This window comes from Hipposideros armiger, unplaced genomic scaffold (genome assembly GCF_001890085.2).
Source record: "Hipposideros armiger isolate ML-2016 unplaced genomic scaffold, ASM189008v1 scaffold_957, whole genome shotgun sequence".
Taxonomy (NCBI): Eukaryota; Metazoa; Chordata; class Mammalia; order Chiroptera; family Hipposideridae; genus Hipposideros; species Hipposideros armiger.
Window position 1 is genome coordinate 508,279 of NW_017732307.1, and position 21,781 is coordinate 530,059.

Consider the following 21,781-nt stretch of genomic DNA (forward strand, 5'->3'; position numbering starts at 1 on the left):
GAAGATGCTTCCTTATGGAATGGAAGGGTTATAGATTACAATGGAATTTTGGAGTTTGATATCTCTGGTTCTTTTCCAAACAACATTGTGCTAAAAGATGATGAGTTGCGGGGGAGAGGAGGGGAATAATAATGTTTGATGGTCAAATAAATTTGGGAAATACTTCTTGCTCTATCTCCCTCTGTTGCAGCATCACATTGCGTATTAGCATGTTGAAAGATCTGGGCAGCCGTAAAACTAAGATATAGAGGGGGGGTGCCAAAAAAATGTATGCACATGACTTGTATTCATCTTTTGTTATGGGTATATATTGAGTATTATAATTTTAATACAGTTTTTTCCTCTCTTAAAATGTGTGTACATTTTTTTGTCACCCTCTATATGTGAGGCAGTTAAAGTCAGAGCCTAAGCAAATCTTATGGTGAGAAAGCACACCATTTAGAAAGAGTCTAGCTTGATTCTTCAGAATAAAGCAGGGGGATCAATGAGAGAAGGGGTGCCCATTCACTTCCTGAGCAAAGCAATTTAAACAGAGAAGTGCCTCTCTTTTTTCCTTTTCCCATCTATTTCTGAATTTTTATCCTCATCATATTAGCAATACCTTTAAGACCTAGGCATGAAGACTGTACCTCTCTCACAAAACTCAGCATTCTCCTTCAATATGTAATTTACAGTGGACATGGACCCCATGATCTTGCAGAACCAAACAGTCCCATCTCTTCATTTCCATGCACAACCATCCCATCCACATCTCTGTGAGGATGAGCCTAAGCCCCAGTACTTCTGTGGATGCTGAAATGCATGGAAGGAGACACAGATTCAGTATATTTCTAATTAATAACCTAACTCCTAATTAGATATTTATCTTAGTATTAGTTCATTATCTTACTTTATTTTTTAACTATATTACAGAAAGCTATGTCAATGGTTATATTATGTCCATCTATCTAAACTTCTCCCTTTTATCTTTATTGGTTTGCCTTCATTGGTGTTCAGGATATTATTTTTATGCTCTCTTTGTGAATAGTTTAATAATGTATTTTATTGATGTTTCTGTCATTATTAAATAGTTGTATATAGTGCAAGTGCTTGAGAAAGACAATGTTAATTTGAGAATTAAAGTAAATTTATCTTTTTTTAATTTTTATTTTATTGGGGAATTGGGGAAGGGGAACAGACAAGTTGCTGTCCTTGTGTTCTTCAGTCTAGTTGTGGAGGACGTCGCTTCACTGACCCATGTTGGCATTATCATTGCGCTTTTCCTGGCAGTCGGTCGCTGGCCATTGGACAGCCACTCACGGCGTCTCACGGTAGCTCATGTCAGCTGCTGGCTACTCACGCTGGCTGCCAGCCACTCATGGTAGTTCACGGCAGCCCCCTGCAGCCCCACTGCAGCCTATGCCATCACCGGCGACTCACAGCAGCCCAACTCCAGGTTGAGCTGTTGTTCACCATCTTATCTGTAGAGGGCGCAGCGTCACTGACCCTCATGTGGGATCCAAATCGCAGCCCTGCTGCTCAGAGCCGGCAATCCCAAGCCAACTTTTAATCAATGCACCACATGGCCGGCCCTAAAGTAAATTTATCTTGAAGTAGCAATGATGATATAGATGTGGTTAGTACTGTTCATATAAAGTGTTAAACTTTCTTTCTCCTTTACAGCCAACATATCAATTGTAGATATAGATACTAACCAGGAGGAGAACATAGCAACTTCATCTTCTGGAAACAACTTTGGTCTTGACTTGAAAGCAGATGACAAAATATATTTTGGTGGTCTGCCAACACTGAGAAACTTGAGGTAATTCAGTGTATTTTTAGAGCTAAGGATTAAGTTTTAATGAAATGGCCACTATGCTCACTAATGTTCTGAAGTTTTTAATTACAACAGGAATGTCATATAACCTTTAGTTGCAGAGAGGCCTAATAAAAAAAATCACGTTGCATGATTAGAACAACACCAGGATTTAGAAACCAAAGGATTAATTTGATATCTTTGTTGATGAGATGGATTGGAATCACTGTTTCCCTTATAGTCACCTGATGAAAAGATTAATAAAAGTAATTAAAGGTAGAAACTAGAGTTGGATATGGGTCTTGTAATTGCTGTTCCCCTTGCACATTCACTGGAGATAATGGCACTCTGACATTGCTTAGTGTTCTGAAAATTAGTGTTCTAGGATGCTGTAAGTATAACCTATTTTCTTGCTAAGCATTAGCATGATAATGGTGGATTGGAGCTTTCCCATAAGCCTAGTGCTAAAGCTATATTACCTATTCTCATGCCCATGCCAACTTTTTTTTTTTAAACTTCACATATGTTTTTTTGGATTACAGCATGGGGAGATATATTTAGCTCTTAGTTGAGTTAGTTCAAAAAATAAAGACAAGTAACTAAAAACTGTTAGAAAATATTTCATGTGATATTTAATTAACTTACTGCTTGTTATAAAACACCTTATAAGAAATTAGTTATAGGGTAGTTGATGCTTAATAAATGTTAATTGAATTTAATTAAAATGGGATGAATTGGTTTGGTTAAACCCTAAGAACTTAATACAAATACAGGCTACCATGTTTTTAATGTTTGTTTTTTTAATTCGTTTTTAATGGTTAAAAAAAAAAAGTCCTGTTTAGGTGTTTCTACTCTAAAAAGACATGTTACAATTGGAAGGTTCTTAGCATAACTGAAAAATATGCTCAGCAATGATTTACATATTTCCCAAATGAAACTTCAGCTGCATTTTATGATAGCACACAGACTCAGGTGTACTCTTCTCCCTATATCTAAAACTCATGGACCAGGCAACTGTGTAATTACCAGTCTTTCAATGGTCTAACTTGATAAGCTTCATGGTGCAGATAAACTGGCTCAGCATTTGTCTACATTATAAGGTATTTGTGTTAGGAATATAGATTTAAAGTGTCTGGTCAGAAAAATTCTTGCAGATCTAATGTATTTGTATAATGACATTATTCATTCAACATGTATTAGTTGAGCATCTGCTATGGGCTGGACACCATATAAATAGTAAGGATCCAGCAGTTGTTCAAGTCTAAGATTTACTGGCAAGATCATTAACTAAATTCTCTATGAATGAATTAAATATAATAAAAATCAGGCTATCCAAATGTACCTTCATTTATTCTATGGATGACTTGGTTTTAATTACCATAAAGTGATATTTAGGAATTATGTACAAAGGTGTATATGTTAGCTTTACTGAAATGAGGATATTATTTTGCAGACTGATCTAATCAGTCTTGATTGCTAGGATGTTTTTACTTTCACAGTATAGCATTTCATAAATATAATATTTTTTATGGTATGGCACATTAATTTAAAATAATCTTTAGACATATTCTGATTAACAAAGAAGTCGTGCATTCATGGTTAGCTGTTATTTTGCCCACCGACAGGATTTTAATATGATAAACTACAAAAGATGTGGTAAATATGAAGTATTTTACATATGTTAATTTCAAGCTGTTTGAGAGACAGTATTTATAAACTACTTATAAATACTACAGCATAGCAACATTTGTGCATTTTTCCATTCATAAGATTGAGAGAAATGAGTACTTTAAATTAATATTCCAAAATTAAAAAAAAAATTTTCCAAGAAAATAATGTGGAAAGTAGTCATCTTTGGATTCTAATTTCACTGTGGTCAAGGGCATACATCTGTTTTCTGTGCTGTAGATTTTTAAACCCCTTTTCTTTAAAGATCCCTTTGAGATGCTTTTTAAGAAATATTTATGATTAAAGTTTATTGTTTTACTAAATGAAAATATAATTATAAGTTAATTATGTTGTTTTTTTTTTTCCTCTTTCCTTTGACCTAGTATGAAAGCAAGGTAAAATTTAAATTCATGCATGCTTTCTTCAAGTGCATGGGTTGGGTAAATGGGGCTTCTTAGATACAGCAGCGGTGCAGCAACAGAGCAACACCTATGCAGCTTTATTCATCGTATGTTTCATGAGCAAGTAATGCATTCTGAGATAGCTCTCATGCTGCCCTTTGCTTACAAAGATGCTGCTGCTTATCCACCATCAAATGGGCTGCCACTGTGCTCGTTTCACCAGCCGTAGAGGATGGATTTGCTCTGCTGATTTGTTCAACTGCCTGCGCACAGTGCCCCCTGGGTGCACACACTCAGCAGCACACACGCAAAGGGCAGCTGGTCAGGTTTATGGGCACAATCTAGTTCTGGGCAACAGAGAGCCAAGTGATCTCTTGGGTTGCGCCCTGGACTCTGATCTCTAGTACCATGCTGCCTGCTGAAAAACCAACCTGTGCTCCCACATGCTTACCCATTGCCTTGTTGCTTTTTGCAAGCCTGCAAATATGCAAACATTTACATGGCCCTTGCACCTCTTGGCAAAACTGCTTATTTCTTGCCATGTTTATTTAGAATTAGCTCTGGAGCCAGATAAAAGGAATCTCTGGAAATATACTATGTTTACTACATGTGTTTGCATTCACAGTAAAGAAGTTTGTGGACAGTCCCCTAGCTTCTCAGGAGCATTTTGATTCCTATTTACATAAAAGCTTTGAGCAGCAGGCCTCTGTCAGTGGTTGATCAAACCCCAGAGATGTGCAGGCTGGCTCATACTAGCTAGAGCTCAGGCCTGGCATATCGGTATTTCAGAGCCTAACCATGCCATATTTCTGGAAAGGAGATAATGAAGCTGAAGTGATCCAAGAAAGTTTTAAAGCAGAAACTAGGCTTATAATGCCAGAAATTAGAATATGTAAAAATGAAAGTGTAAAAAAAGAAAAAAATTCAAGTTGTTTTTATCACAATACAGTTATGAGACCCATCTTGCTGTTTTGCAGAGATGGCTAAAAGGCAGAGGCTGGCTTTCAATGGAAGTATGTGATAATAAACTCTGGCATGACACTGTGTAGCTTTGTAATTTTGCCTTTGAGGCAAACAGAGGAAACAGAGACCTGTGGTTACCATTAGGAGTTTGATCACCATATGTGATTGTTTATCCCCTGTGATTTTCATCACATCAAGCTTGCTAAATCATTGTTTTTTGAAATGGTTCTTTGTATTTCCATAAAACAGTGAAATATATAACTTGTAGGAATGATTTGCTTTATTGATAAGGTCTCAGAAAAAAATTGTGGTAAATCAGTCTTCCTCTAAAGAAAAATATGGAAACAAATAAACATGCAAATGAAATTCGCCCATTCCCTCCCTTTATACAATAAGAATATAAGAAGAGTCTCACCCTCTAGTTGGGCGTGTTATATATAATAACCAACTAAAACAGAAGGATAAGACCTTGGCAACAAGGGGAAATGATCAAATAAAATAAAACAGTTCCCAGAGAGAGAGGGGAAAATAGAAAAAATACCTGGCATGACATGAATCACTTGATATACACTGCCAGGGTCTGATTTGCTTTCCCACTTGTTTTTCCTCATGTGTTTTTTAAAACAACAAACAAAAAAAGGAATCTTGGCATCATGGGACAATGTCAGGAGAATTAATCATTATCTTAATAAGTATAATATTTTGGTGTTGATTGGACAGTTTTTACAGATGCAGCAGTGTATTATTTTTTTCTCTTCCTGTAGACCAGCATTGTTTAATATGGCAGCCACTAGCTACAGTGGCGATTTAACTTTAAATTAAATAAAATTAAATAATAATAGTTTGTCATTCACATAAGCTACATTTCAAGTGTTGATGGTGACCTGTGGCTAATTACTAAGTGTACAGAATATTTCCATCATCCCAGAAAATGCTGTTGGGCAGTGCTGCTATAGACTGAATAAAGAAGTGTCGTCATTATTGACATCCTGCTAGCTTACGTTTACTGAGCACTGACTGTGTGCTAGCATGTTTATCCGTGTTTAAGAGCAGTGAGCAAAAAGTAAACATGCAGATGTAGTCTGGGTCTAGAAGACATTGTTAACTTTATTGGAAAAATTAAAGTATGTTTTGTAACTTTGGTTGCTTTATTTTGTTATTGCTCCAATATAGAATAAGAACTTTGGGATAAATATGTAAATCCAATTTTAAAGTATCTTTTTTCAGACTATGTAATTTAAAAAAAAAAGTTTTTTAAGCTTTTATTTTTTTAATGTTTAAAGGTTTAAAGAGAAATATAATATTATCTTTTTCTTCAGCTAACCCCCCCAACATGTCTCAATGACAAAAATATTTTATTTTCGAAATAAATGTTTCCACATTTTTTTCCTAAATTTCAAGGAAGATTTTATTTAACTTTTCTTGGTATGTGGTTTGATTATGCTGCCTACACAATTGTCTGCTCTTTGGTGGAAAAAAGAGGTACGGTTCATTATGCATATAATGAACTGAAGAAGTCAGTGAATTCCTGTACCTTGTAGTATTTACATGCTGTGGTGAGATTATTTTTCAAAGGGAGAGGAAGAAGGACTACATAAAAGTTACTTCTGCAGGCTGCTATTAACATCCACTTAATACAACCAGCAGATAACAGAAGCATAGTTTCCTGGGTACGCGTGTGCACCTGTGTGTCAGTTTTGCTCTGTATGGATTGTGTCCGGTGGTCACAGACACTATACTGCTTTTGCCCTAATAATGTTGCTTTTGTTTTCCATGTAACTTTTCAACAGGCCAGAAGTAAATTTGAAGAAGTATTCTGGCTGCCTCAAAGATATTGAAATTTCAAGAACCCCATATAATATACTCAGTAGCCCTGATTATGTTGGTGTTACCAAAGGATGTTCACTGGAGGTTGGTTTGTTTTTATTAGCTTCCTAAATACATTCACATCAGATTTCACTTACTTATTTGGGTGCTTTTACAGGGACCAGTTCCTTGTTAATATGTTTTAAATTCTGACTGACCCTAGTCTTAACTAGGTGTAAATGATAAAGCAAGAATGAAGCACTTCTATAAATTACTATAATCAGTTGAACTTAGAAAACAGTATTATGAAGGCCCAAAATTGTGAGCCAATTTCCATATATATAGTACTTCATAGCACATATTTTCAATATTAATCTCTTCTTTGGTTCTCTCTTCCTTTCCAACACCATTGTTCCTTTTTTCTCATTTTTATCTGTTTTAGATTTATTGTATCTTTAAGTATTGTATATAGCTTTTTGGAATATGTTAGGAGTTTATACAAATAGTAATAATTCACACCGTAATCACTAGTGCATAGCATCTTGTCTACTGCTTGGAAGTCAAACTTCCTTTACTTTGAAAATGACTAGAAACCATCTACAAACACTCGTCTTTGACATGACTGCCAAGTCTCTTGTTGTCAGATATCTTCAGTATCTTCTCATTGTTGCCAAAGCAGCCCAGCAGCCCCCTGATTTCCACTTGACTGTTCTGATTCTTTGATAGTGGCTGGCCTAGTGAAAGAGAAACACAACAGGTGCCAGCTCTGCTCTTGTAAAACATCTATAAGCAAGAGCCAATAGTCATCAGCAAATATTAGTGAGAATTTTATCTGAATTCTGAAATTGATGAGTTTCTTTAAAAAAGAAAATGTTAAATATACCATACTTATAAATTTGAGTTACCCTGATATGGCACAGCTATTCATTTTAGCTGCTTCCTCCAATTAAAATTATTTTAAAGCATCACAAGGAGAAATGAATGGCAAATGGGCAGAAAGACAAAGTGAATCCACCACTGAGACATCAGGTTTAAGGACTGGAACAGAACTTTCATGGTCTTTATTGTGCAAAGCACAGGCTCCAATTTGGAATTAGACACAGACATCCACCCTGAGAAGCTTAGGAATAAGAAAAAAGGAAATACATAATACAGGACTGAATCTCCAAGAATCCATACTGACCTCGTCAAGCTTTACTGACAGTTTTACTCTTTCAAAGCCTAACTCTCATCCACATACAAAAGAAATATACATAAGGATGGAAAATTTGTCCAGAAAATGAATAGTTGAAATGTGTGGAAATGATGATTCTGTAAAGGAACTTTTCAGTAACCAGGAATTATTTTGCAACTAAAATATGAGGTAGAAATTTGATGTGGATAAATACTGAAAAGTCTGTACAGTAGTTTTATCTAAACTATCTAAAACTCTATGATTTGAATATTGGAATAGAAAGTAGATTATATACTTGATAACACTTATGTCACTTAATTGGGTCTGAAACACTGTGAAGAAAAATATCCTGCATTAAAGGATTCCTTACTTCTACTCCAGCAAAATTCAAGCCTTTTATTTTATTTTTAAAATATTTTTATTAAAATACAATATTATATTACTTTCAGGTATACATTGTAGTTATTCCCTATGCTAAAGATAGATGGGAGGGGGTTTGGGGGCAGGGTGAAAAAGGTGACAGGATTAAGAAATACAAATTGGTAGTTACAAAATAGTCATGGAGATGTAAAATATATGGAATATAATCAATAATATCACAATAACTGTGTATAGCGCCAGGTGGCATAATCAGGGGGGTCACTTCCAAAGTTCAGGTCTTTTAAAATGAGCATTTTAAACACTAAATGCCCAACTACATGGGTTTGCTTAAATAAATCCTAGCACATTCATACAATAGAATGTCCTCCTGCCATTAAAAATGATGATGAAATCTGTGTTGACTGACAGGGAGCTATCTCCCACGTATGTAGTGAAGAAAGAAGTTACAAATGAACATGCCCATCAGGGTCCAGTTTACATACACATGGAGAGGAGGAGAGAGGAAGCAGGCTAGGTTGTGAAAGATAAATGAATGCATGCATCAATGAATTCATGAACCAATTATAAAGACTATTTGTTTCAACGCAGCTTTGAGATGGGGGTACGGTGATTTTTGCTTTCTCCTGTTTGTACTTTGTTACTGTCTAACATGTTACTATTTGAATATATTATCAGCAAGGGCACTTTCATTTTGAGAAGAAAACTGGACTATGAAATATTTGGTTCATTTTTTTTAATTGAATTTTAAAAATTCCTTAGAGTGTATTTATGCATTTGATAGCAGTGAGCATCTTTACCTTGGGCTTATCTCTGAGGAAGAATGCAGAGACCATGGTCATACTCACCTGTAAAACAGTCGATTGAGTATAATCAAGGGATTAATTGCAGTGTTTTCAAGGGAGATTTTGCAAGATAGATTTAAACGAGAGGAAAATTTTATCTTTCGATGATAATCTCTATTATAAATAAAAAATTCTAGAATAAAAACAGAGGCCAGGATTTTTATTTTAACCCCACCTGCTCAAAAAAATTCAGTTAGAGCTGGAAAGAGTATTTCTTCAGTTGCTCTTCATCTCTTCATGTGACCATGGGTTTTCGTGCTTTCTAAAACTACAATGTATTCCATAACATTGAGCTCACTGAGGAATGAGGTGGAGAAATTAATTTAAATTTTCATTTCTAATTCTTTCTTGTCTTCTCTCTCTTTTCCCACAGAACGTTTACACAGTTAGCTTCCCCAAGCCAGGTTTTGTGGAGCTGTCCCCTGTGCCAATTGGTGTGGGAACAGAAATCAACCTGTCCTTCAGCACCAAGAATGAATCTGGGATTATTCTCTTGGGCAGTGGAGGGACACCAGCACCACCCAGGAGAAAACGAAGGCAAACTGGACAGGTACCCTCACAACTAGTTAATAATGCGTTTTCCCTAATGCTTACATGATGCAATTATTTTATAAAGAGATTGGTGAGGCATTTAAGGTTTATAAATTGCTTTTATATTTTTAGTTTCACATTATTTATTTTCACTATCATCTTCTCAGGACAATTATCTCGACTAGGACTTTCCTGTTGGGCAATTCCAAGTGCAGTCACACTTGTATTTGCACCTATATTTCATATAGGTTTATCATACGCACACACGCATGTGTGTGTGTGTGTGTGTGTGTGTGTGTGTTAATTCCTAGGAATATTATTCAGCCATTAAAATGATGAAATTTTGTCATTTGCAGCAATATGGATAAATCTTGAGGGCATTATGCTAAGGGAAATTAGTCAGAGAGAGACAAAACTGTATGACCTCATTTATATGTTGAATCTTGAAAAAACAGAAAAAAATAGCAACCACAAAATAAGCTCATAGATATAGATAACAGATTGGTGGTTACCAGAGACAGTGGGTGGAGGGCAGGTGAAATGGGTGAAGGGGATGCAAAGGCACGAACTTCCAGTTATAAAACAAGTAAGCCATGGGGATGTTACATACAGCATGGCAAATATAGTTAGTAGTACTGTATTGCTTATTTGAAAGTTGCTAAGACAGTAGATCTTCAAAGATCTTATCACACACAAAAAAAATCTGTAATTTTGTGTGGTGATAGATGTTAACTAAATTTATTATGGTAACCATTTTGCAATATATACAAATATCAAATCATTCTGCTATACACCTGAAACTAATGTAATGTATGTCAATTATACCTCAATAAGAAAAAAAAACAAGAAGAAAAGAGGGGGAGAGAGAGCTCTCCTCCACGTACAGGCACTGAGAGGCCATATGAGAACACAGTGGGAAGGTGGCTGTTGGCAACCCGGGAAGAGGGTTCACACCACAACCTGACCATGCTGGCACTGACCTCAGGCTTCAGCCTCTAGAACTACGAGAAAACAAATTTATATGATTTAGGCATACTGATGATGGTGATGATGATGATGATGATGATGATGATTTTTAAAAAGCAAGGGGATAAAATTTACATTAGTGGTTACTTCTAAGATGAGGAAGCTGACGGATGGGATGGGGAAGGCGCTCACAGAAGATCCTTCTTACCCTAAGTGGTGGATTTTCAGATATTCATTGAATTGTAAGTTGTGGACATAGCTGTATCATTTACATGTATGTCCCTTATATTGCGAGGAATGTATCAAATAGTCATACTACAAAATATTTTTGAAGAGTAGAGGGAGAAAAGCTGTTATTTTATCTCATTCCTTACTGCATATAAACACTGACTACGTATAAAATATAAATGCTGTCCTAAATGTTTCACCCTTTAATCCTGAAAAATAAAACTATTTTCTCACTATTCCAAATCATAATCTAGTTATAGTAAGAGGACCAGATCAGACATTCTGAAATAGATTTCCAAAAAGTATATTTGTTTCCTAGGTCATTGTCAAATAATTGAGCACCAACTATTGGGTCCCTATTTCTTCTCATCAGGACTAAATAAACTTGAGTGGTCAGCTTTCAGGATAGTTCTTAACATAGAACATGATCCTATTAAAACAATTAAAATGAGACAATATTAAGTACTACAGTACAAAGTAAATTAGAAATAACATGTGAATGTTTCAACATTCTAATGATAAGGAATATTGAGCTTTTAAAATCTCTTAGTAAGTACTGTCTGAAAGAGGAAACAACATTAAATAGTTCAATGCTGATTAAATTGACATGTTTTTCAAAACTAACAGTTTTGATACCCGTAGGGTTATTTGAGATTATGTTCTGCTAAAGAGGTTTGAGACATCAATCAATGAATCAGCTAAGAACATTTTTAATTGAGTGAGTAGTTTGCAGTGGCCCCTTTGATGGATGGTGAGGATTGGATGGTAATCCGATCCTCAGGACATTTTGTGTTGGACACACAGCGACAGACAATTCAGTAAATCAGCGGAGACATGATGTTTGATTGAAACCATCTCCATCACCGCAGGTGACTCGTGGAGGATTATTGTGCAGCCGGTGCCCCTGTGTTCATAAGAAAGGGAGCACACGTGGAATCAGCTTTGGGGACCAGGGCTGCATTCAAGCTCCCTGGGGTTCATAATCTGTTCTCAAAGCTATGCTGGTTGCTATAGTAACAGTAGCAAGAAGAAAGCAGGCATGTTTGTGGATGAAAAATTGTCTTCCTTCTTTTCTAAATGACGGAGACAAGTTACATATTGGCGATAGCAATCTATTCCACCAGCTCAGAGAGCAAACTGAAGTGTAAGCGCTCAAAACGCCATGAGGGTGGGAGTCAGACCTGATTTCCAGATGCTGGCTGTCCACTTGTGAATCTACAGGAGAGGGATTTTGTGGACACCCTTTGTTTCCTGATGGGTTTTGTGAGTGAGAGACTCAGTGCAGGCACAGCTGTACATTCAGCCTGGCAAATCTGCTTTGCAGAGGCTGCTGTATCACTACACCCACTTTCCACATTGTCTCACAAGCAAAAATGGGAAATGAGTGAAAAGCTGTTTCCAGCTGCTTTCAATATTTTGTTTAAGAAAATACTGAGTCTTAATTTCTCGGGTAAGATCTCAGAGCCGATAAATCTGCAGTTGTGTCAGAGAACCTCTAATGCTAAGTCATGGAGGAGACTCCTCGCTAATCCTGAATAACCGTTTGCTATTGCAGGCCTATTATGCGATATTCCTGAACAAGGGCCGTCTGGAAGTGCATCTCTCCACAGGCGGGCGAACAATGAGGAAAATTGTTGTCAAGCCAGAGCCAAGCCTGTTTCACGACGGGAGGGAACATTCCGTTCACGTAGAGAGAACTAGAGGGTAACAATAGCCCTAGAGAACTTACCGTCCTAACTAACACGCTCTCCTTGGCAGCATTCGTCTCTGACTGGGCCTTGGTGTGGATGGACGTATGATGCATCGCCACACTATCAAGTAGCTTAATTTCTTCTTCTTTACATTTCGTCCTTCAGAAACCCCATTTACCTGGGCCCCTAGGAGTTCTACCCTTAACATTTTTATTCTGTGCGGCTCTCCGCTCCACCTTGGGGAAAAAGCAAATGCATCCTCTGAAGCTATAGATAAGAAAAATCCTCCCTCTGCACCTCTCACAGTCTCTGCTCCAATAAGGTATGCACATAATGAGACGCACAGAATAACTCAGCAGGAGCCAGCAGCCTTTGGCAGCAGCTAGTTCATGCAGGTTCCAAAGCACTGATGGCAGCTGCTTAGAAACCTGTCACAGATACGGAGCGTGGCAGCAGCTGCAGGACCTACTGAGCACTGGTATGAGCCTGCCTCCTCCCTGCCCCGCTCCGAGGTGCACAGGGTCCCTGCAGAGTGGCTTCATGGAGTAGAGTTGAGGGGGAGAAGGGAAAGGCTGCTATCCTGCCATCATTGCATGTAGGCGGCGTCTGCGGGTCCATGAAAGCCCTGGCCTCCCAGCAATGAGTCAGGGAAGGGAGTAGGCTAGAAGAGTGTTATAAACTGACCACACATTCCTTTGGAATGCTTTATACTTAGTTTATTAGGGAAGTCATCCGTCTATTTCATCCAAATGTTATATGACAAGTCAGAGGGGTAATTAGTTTAAAAGGACAATTAGAGAAAAACAGAAGCCCAGAGACTTCAGACCTCCAAACCGTCAATCCAGTTATTAGACTGAAGACCCAGAAAAGAACTGGAAATCAAATCTGAGGGAACCTCAGAACACAGACAATACTTTAAATACAACAACTTTATGGATATGTAGCAATAATTTAAGTAAGCAGATGCTATTCTATGATTAAAGATTATCGAATTTTCTAATTATCCACTTGTGTGGATAACAGTTTCGATAAGTATTAAAAATTCCTTATCTGCTAAGCAAATGTGAAAGCTTTCCTTGGCTCATTCTTTTGTTGTTGTTGTTGTTATTATTATTATTATTATTATTATTATTAAGCCTTAGGTTGTGGGCCGAATTGATACTAAGCATTCTTGCAGAGGTCTACTAACTGAGATGTTTAGAAACCATGATTAAGACAATGAGGGATCAATATTTGGACAAACTAAGAACTTTTACTAATCTAATAGCCAGAAAAACCATAGTAATGGTCTCTGAGGAGAAATGCAAACTGAAGTTTCTCATTTGGGAATGCTCTAGAATATTGATTTCACATGTCTTCTAGACTACATTTTCGGTCCTTTGCCAAACTTCAATCCTCTTTATTATGGGGAGGACATTTTAAAGTCTTGAAACTTTAAAGAATTTTAATAAGCAAATGCAGATTTGGGACATATACTTGCCCCCAAATCATCCAAAATATGTTATTGTGTAGAGAAAGGGCTCTGACATTCCCAAGTGCATTGCGACGTTGTGCTAAGGTGTCCTTTTAACAGATGTTTCTTCAAGAAGGATATTTTATTATGTCAACCTCACAGCTGTTGGCCATCAATCCAACCTTTATTTGATTAAGCTCAGTGGATAGTACATCACTGAAAGCTGATCGCTCAGTTAATTGGCCATATAAACAAACAGTTTGGCCATTCGCTATTAATTAAAGAATAATGTATTGGACATATTAGTGCATAGTCACTGAACTCGGTGGCAAAGCAAGAACACATTTGCTATCATAATATCTCATTCAGCACTCTAAGGTCAAAAAAAAAATCACCTATCCTTTACGTAAGTGCTACAATTAACTGATTGACCAGAGATCGCCAACAACTCTAAGAACTTCACCCAGAAACATTTTTAATGTTTCATACCTATTCTATGGCATGCTCTGTGTCAAATACTAGAGAAAGATTATGTTCTGTAATCATTCTAAATGTATATGAAATCTGTATTAATATCCTATCATCACTGATTAGGAGATATTAACTAATGTGCCCCAAAATCACATAACTAGTAAATAACAGAGACAGGATTGAAACCCAGATAGACTTATATATGGCACGTCCATCTGAGCTCACCAACTCTTTGTTCTTACCTTTTTTGTGTGACCTCAAAGATTGGTACTACTTCATGTTGATTATGATACACTTATTACTTAGGAAATATTTGCTTTCTTCCAACACATTTCAGACCATACAGCTCAATTATCATTTATTTTTCTAAAACCCTAGATAAGATGGTAATTTTAATACCACCTCACAAAATCATCGGATTTTTACCAAATTGAGAGGCAAACTTTTCAAGGTTGTGCTTGGCCTTTTCTCTCCCTATCTGCCTCTCTTTCCCCCTCCTCCCTTAGTCTCTCTCCTTTTCTATCCCTTCATCTACAAGAATCTCACTTTGGTCACTTTGCTCTAATGCTGTGGTACTCCAGTGATCCCTTCTTCTAGAGCTGCTTTGCCCTCCGATCCTTCTCCTGGAGTCCACCGAAGGGCCAGTGGTTTTAACTGAAGCAAAACATTTAATCCTAAGAGCCTGGAATAAGATGCTTTGGCAAGTAGGTTTTTCCCCTCTATGAGAACATTCTTCATACAGGTATAGAATTAGGCTAAAATCCACAAAGTTACATGAGATATTTCAGGAATAATTTGGGATTTAGAAGGGGATCATGATTTGAATACTGAAACCCAGATATTTCTTTCCAAATTATGTTCAATGAAAAAAGGTTCGAATTCTGTTTTTCATGTAAATTACAAATGTCAGGGTACTTGTCTTAATATCTTCTTCTACGTATACAATCCAATTGGTGGTAGTTTGAAAAGAAATATCTTAGACCAATAATGCCGAACTCCAAAAATCAATCATTGAAACTGTAAGAAAACACAGCTGACTTATAATACTAATAATGTAATGTTAATGATAGTGCTTTTTGCACATAGGAGGTCCTCAGTAAAGTGTTATTGAAAAAAGGGAACATACCAGAATCATAATGGATATGTTGGTAATGTCCCTCTTTACAAAAGAATTAAATAAATGATCTGTAATAGGTTTCATCCTCCTAGAGTAGAAAACACAAGCAGGATTTAGCCATAGTCTTCTAGCAATGCCCTTATTAAGTGATAGGTCCTCAGCACAATCCCTTAAGTAATGTTTTCCCCTGTTTAAACTTCATTTTATAAACGAATGAAATGAGACTGAGCAAGATTAAATAGCTGGCTCAAGTTCACACGGCTAGTAAGTTTACACACTAATACTTAATCCCAATCTGTTCCTTCTGAAAGCTCATGTTAACTCAATGTCTCCACCCTGTGATGTAGTAAGAAAGAAACACTGATATGGTCCTTGGGGCACAACCAGACTAGAGCATCTAGGTCAGAAAGAAAAGGGCCTCTGGCTCTTTAAAAACTCTAATGAAGAGCAGAGATTTGCACTCCTTGGACAATCTTTAATAGTGGTTTAAACCCCTCGTGAAAACCCTTAGGGACAACGTTATAGTTTGTTAGTAAGAGGGTGCTTTTAGCCTAAGAAAAAAGGTATTGTGGGAGGGGGAGCAGAGGGGAAGTCTTCTCAGTGAGTCACATATACTTAGAAGTGAGTGGTTTTCTAAAAGTCTCATAAAAACCACCAACATTCTTAGGAATGAGGTTGAACCTCCTGAATTTTGCCAAAACACTCTTCCAGAGTCTGGTAAAAAAAAAAAAAGTTAAAATTCCTCCTGTTTTTTCTTTAAAACTAAATTCAACCTGCCTCTCCTATAGCCCCTGAACAATGACATTTCTGAGCCACAGCACAGTCCATTTGTTGTTCCATGCTCTTAGATTTGAATTGTCCCAAAGTGGACCAATTGCTCAATGCCCTTCCAAAGCATCTTTGCCCTAGTTTATTGTTTCTAGTTCTACATATGTTTTTTATTTCTTATAAAATCAAATAAAGTTGGCATTTTAGGACTGAGTTTTCAACCTCCCCAGTTGTGAAGTTAAATTTTCAACAATCCGTTTATGATCCTTGGGCTAGTGACTAACACTTATGACTAACAGACAGCCTCATGCTGACTGTTGGGACTAAAGTTCAGAATCTGCTTCTAGAACAAAAGAGAAGATGCATTTGGTCATTTTCATCATCAGAACTCTTTGTCTCCTTCTGATTCTTTGCCCCAGGATCCAAAGATTATTGTGAATAAGTACCATGAGGTTCTTATTTAGTAGTGTGTGAGTTAGCTCTCATGAGCAAATTAGGAAAATTAACAAAACAGCCACTAAGGAAAATCATCCCCAGGAACAATCAGTGTGGTGTTCTTGCCTGCCTCTTCTATTCAAAAGCCAGCAGCTACATTCTTTCTAAAATGTCCTGTAAGTGTTTGCAGTTGATTCCTGCAATCTAAGCTCTTAGGAGTACAGTTTGTCCCCTAGCAAGAAGATAATAGCTAGCACAAACCAAGAAAGAAAGAGCCAAGGAAAAGTGACCCCATGCTGTGCTAAACCCACTGAGCCTTATCCGATTAGACATTACTACACAGCACAGAAGCCTCACTCATGTGCTGGGCTGTAGGCCACTGTTGTCAATGCCTCCACAGGCAAATGTGACAGCTACACCATTGCCTCCTTTCAGTAAACTCTGAGGGAGGCAGAGGGACACGATGCCGAGAAACAATATCGTTTGTTTAATGGAGAATACCTAATCATCAAATTTGGGCTCACTCCAGAGCTGAAGGCAGGAGGGGCGAGGGATGGCACGAAAGAGTTTGATTCCAGTTGTTATGTGTTTTATACTTGTTTATTTTAAATGTTTTATCAGCATCTTTACTGTTCAAGTCGATGAAGACAGAAGGCATATGCAAAACCTGACAGTAGAACAGGCGATTGAAGTCAAAAAGCTTTTCGTTGGGGGTGCTCCACCTGAATTTCAACCTTCCCCACTCAGAAATATCCCTCCTTTTGCAGGCTGTATATGGAACCTTGTTATTAACTCTGTGTAAGTGAATCTCCTTGCTACTGTTTTTGTTTGTTTGTTTGTTTGCATGAGGATCACTGTTGAATCACCGCTATCTAAAATCATGGGGGGAAGGAAACAATGAAGAGAATGAAGAGCTTTGAGTTAGATTTAGAAAATTGTACTGATGGCCTTCAAAAGGGGGAGGGGGAATTTGATTTAATTGTAAAGAAGCAAGGTAAGGAAACATAAGAAAAACAACAAAATATTTCAATGTGATTATTCCATTAGCCCCATGGACTTTGCACAGCCCGTATCCTTCAAAAATGCAGACATTGGTCGCTGTACCCATCCGAAACCCCATGAGCGTGAAGATGGAGCTGTCCCAGCTGAAATCGTTATCCAGCCTCAGCCAGTTCCCACCCCAGCCTTCCCAACACCCACCCTGGTGGCACATGTAAGTGTTTACAACCCATTGCTTTCTAAGTTTTACCTCACATGTTTAGTCCTTTTCAGAAGGAAGGTTATTCAGAATATCCACTATTCTCTCACTGCTAGAATTAGAGGATTGGTAACCTGTCTATAAAAACCTATTCTCCTTACATCTTCCTCGGATTACTTTCCTTTATATTTACCTGTCCTTTAATTTTCCTGTTTATAAAATGGCACATTTTCAATTGAAAAGTTAGAAAACACAGAAATGTCTTCAGAATCAAGAATAAAATCCAGGGCCGGCTGAGTGGCTCAGCTGGAAGCTCTGAGCAACAGCGGTTGGATTCCCAGGCTGAGTTGAGCTGCCGCTAAGCTGCCAACAGGTGGCAGGATGGCTCAGCTGAAAAGAAAAAAAAAAAGAAAGATAAGAATAAAATCCATCTATAATACCACCACACAGAGACAAGCATATTTGCATTTTACATAGATCTCATATATACAATTTGGTATTTTGCTTTTAAAATGGGTAATACATAATTAAAAATGTTTCTAAACATCATGTAAGTATATGTGTCTAACATGACTATATATGTGTGTGTGCAGATGTGTATGTAAGTAAACACACATATGTACAGAGACACAAAATATTTCAGAGAATGAGAGGGAGTATATCCTGGATTAGCTCATGGGCTCCAGAGTTACATTGCCTGGGTTCGAATCCCAGCACTCACACCTACTGTCTATGAATTTGGGAAAGCTACTTAGCCAATCTCTTCCTCAGTTTCCTCATCTGTACAATGAGGATGTTAACAACACGTGTCAAAGAGTTAGTATGAGAATTTAAAAAGATAAGGTTCTTTAAATGTCTAGCATATACTAAGCATTTAATAAATGGCACAGTTTTAGGGGAGACTGGTTAGCTTAGTGGGTTAGAGCATCATGCTGATAACACCAAGGTTGCCGGTTTGATCCCTGCCTGGGCCACTGTGAGCTGCGCCCTCCTTAAGGGCCAACTAAGTCATTGTAACATGAAAGTAATGTGCAACCAATGATCATGGCTGTCCCCCAATAAAATTTTTTAAATAATTAAATAAATAAATAAATAAATGGCACAGTTTTTATATATTAATGATCATAATGACCACTTTTAAGTGCTTACTATATGCCAACGACTGACAAAACAATTCCCATTGAATATTATATGTAATTCTCATAACAGCTCTATAAAATATATATAATCTCGCTTTGAACTGAGCTGATAAGTAACTCATGCACTGAGTTACTCACCCACTGACACAACCAGTAAATGGCAGGACAAGAATTTTAATCTAGTGGGTGTAACTCTAGAGCCTGGCTTCTTATCATTGCAACTCTCTGTCTTTACAATTCATTTTACTTCTTCCCCAGAGTGTTTCCAGTTTTTCACTATTAGAAACTATATTTTGTTGAACATTCTGTACAACATACTCTCTCACCGTTTCTGATTAGTTTTTTTAAAAATAGATTCTTAGAGGGGAATTATGAGGCCAAATGATAAACATGCCTAAAGTTCTCAACACAGATATCAGAATTGCTTTTTCTAAAGGTTACACCAATTTACATTCTCACCATCAGTGTATCAGAGAGGGTGGATCTCACTACGCTCTTGACAACACATGTATCATATTTATAATGCTTGCCAATTGATAGTTGAGTTGTACAGGTTTTGAAAACTCTTGAATATTTTATTCTCTTTCTTCATTTCCATGATGAAATTGGCACTTCTATAGAGCAGAGTGCTCCTTGTCACTAGAAATATTTACTAAATGAGAAGCCACATAACCATCTTTCAGGAAAACCAGTCATTTACTCTAAGTATCATTTCACCCTCTGTAAAACATGGATGTTATACCTACCTTGCCTACCACATGGGGTTGCTGTAAGAATCAAATGAGATCATGTATGTGCAAGTCCTTTGAAAACTGGAAGAAGCACACGGCTAATGAGGAATTCCTGCATTTGCTGAGTAACTATTGGGTTGTCGGAAAAGTCATGACACATTTTTGCAACAACAATATGCACCCAGTACTCTGCTGGGCAGTTTATATCCATTATTTCCTTTGATCCCCACAAACTATTAATTGTTTTATTTATGTTTATTTATATTGTTGGATGTATTATTAGCTCAATTTCACCAAAGAAAATAGCTATGATCACACAACACAACTAGCAAGTAGAAGGTCATCAGTCATGTGGGGATGAGTTCAAGGAGTGGGTTTTCTCCTAAGACATCCCTGAAATGGACCACAAAACATCATGGATTAATTTTTTTTTCCTTGAATCCAAATACCTACTTATAAAAATGATCCTATGAGAAAATAGATCCTGTGACGGCCAGTTGACTCAGGTGGTTAGAGCACAGGGCGCAGGGCTCATAACACCACGGTTGCCAGTTCGATTCCCACATGGGCCATTGAGGTGCACCCTCCACAACTAGAAGGCAACAACTACTCAACTTGGAGCTGAGTTCCCCAATAAACTTAAAAAAAAAATAGTTCCTAAGTTCTGAACAACTAACTTAGAATTATAAATTATAGTTGGCAGAAGCCCTAGAGATCATCTGGTCCAGTCACCATCTTATACGTGAAGGGTTTTACATGATATTTGATGTGGACTTGCAGCCTTTGCTTGAACACTTCATGGACAAGAATTTCCCAGTGTTATGATGAGGCAGGCTCTAGTTGTTACAAAGCCATTGGTCATAATAACATAAAAAGGCATCCCTAAAACCGCAATGGAATGATTGTGTTTCTGAAACCAAACACATTAAGTTAATATCTTCCCTGTCGAACACCCCTTGAAGGATTTGAAAATAGCTAAGTCTTCTCCTCCCCAACCCAAATATTCCATTATCTCAAGCATTCTTCATATGACCTAATTTCTAATTCCCAGATCCCCTGATCAATATTTTTAAATTTGAAAAATCTCTTTGAAAATATGGCACCATTCCATACTACTCAAAATGGAGTGCCCAGTTCAGGGGACAGCAGGACACCTCCTGCCATGGCCTGTCATCATATTCTATTAATACACCTGAGAATGCTGTAATGTTTTAAACAGATGTTTAAACTATTAGTTCACCATATTCAGTCAGCCAAAACCCTGATGGCCTTGTATCAGCTGAACTACTCTTGGATCAGGGCTTTCAGCCAGTCTATGTTGAATTGGTGTGGTTTATTGGTGGAGCACCCTGCCAGTCCTCAGCGATCACCTTTCTTTTCTAAGTGGCCATAAGAACTTTGTTTTTTAGCAAATCTCAAGCATATCCTTCTGTGGTTTCTAAAGATCACATTTTTCCTTTTTACTGAAAATAAAGATGCTTGCCCATCTGGGACTGGAGAGTTTTAACTCATTTAGGTTTTCTTATAAACATCTTTTCTCATTCCAGTTTCCATTTGCTCTCAGCAGTGTATGTTTTAACTTTTCCAAAACAGAACATTCCACTTAGTAGACCGGAGACAAGCAAAAGAGAAGTTGAATAGCAGTCCTACAGGTTGGTGTAGCAAGGTTTCAGAAGATTAGATAGAGCTAGAACAGACCTTCAAGATTCTGACTCTTAATTTCCATAAAAAGAAAGGAATCCTTTAGAGTGTGGCCAAAGATTTCACACATGATAGATAGTTGGCACCACAACCCAGGCATCTAAATTCTAACTGCTATCTCCTCTTGTCTTGGACATGGTAATTATTTATGACTGTGGTCAGAATTATTTAAAAATGTTCCATCTCTATTGAGTTGTAGAGTATTTAGGGTTTCAGATCTATGGAACTATATATATATATATATATATATATATATATATATATATATATCTTCTCTTTTAATTTAACTTCTTTCTCTTGTTTTTTTATCTTTTTTGTGGAG

At 37.2% G+C, this 21,781-nt stretch overlaps 1 protein-coding gene across 1 annotated transcript in view; it reads left to right on the top strand.

Moving 5' to 3' along the window:
• Positions 1-21,781, top strand: part of LAMA2 (laminin subunit alpha 2) — a gene marked incomplete at its 5' end in the record, with an annotated part of 435,223 nt that overhangs the window by 384,599 nt on the left and 28,843 nt on the right. The window contains 7 exons of the mRNA XM_019630849.1: positions 1,663-1,801; positions 3,847-3,858; positions 6,618-6,738; positions 9,404-9,580; positions 12,311-12,459; positions 17,312-17,488; positions 17,738-17,903. Of these exons, the coding sequence (XP_019486394.1) occupies positions 1,663-1,801; positions 3,847-3,858; positions 6,618-6,738; positions 9,404-9,580; positions 12,311-12,459; positions 17,312-17,488; positions 17,738-17,903 (941 nt within the window). The remainder of the gene's footprint in view (positions 1-1,662; positions 1,802-3,846; positions 3,859-6,617; positions 6,739-9,403; positions 9,581-12,310; positions 12,460-17,311; positions 17,489-17,737; positions 17,904-21,781) is intronic.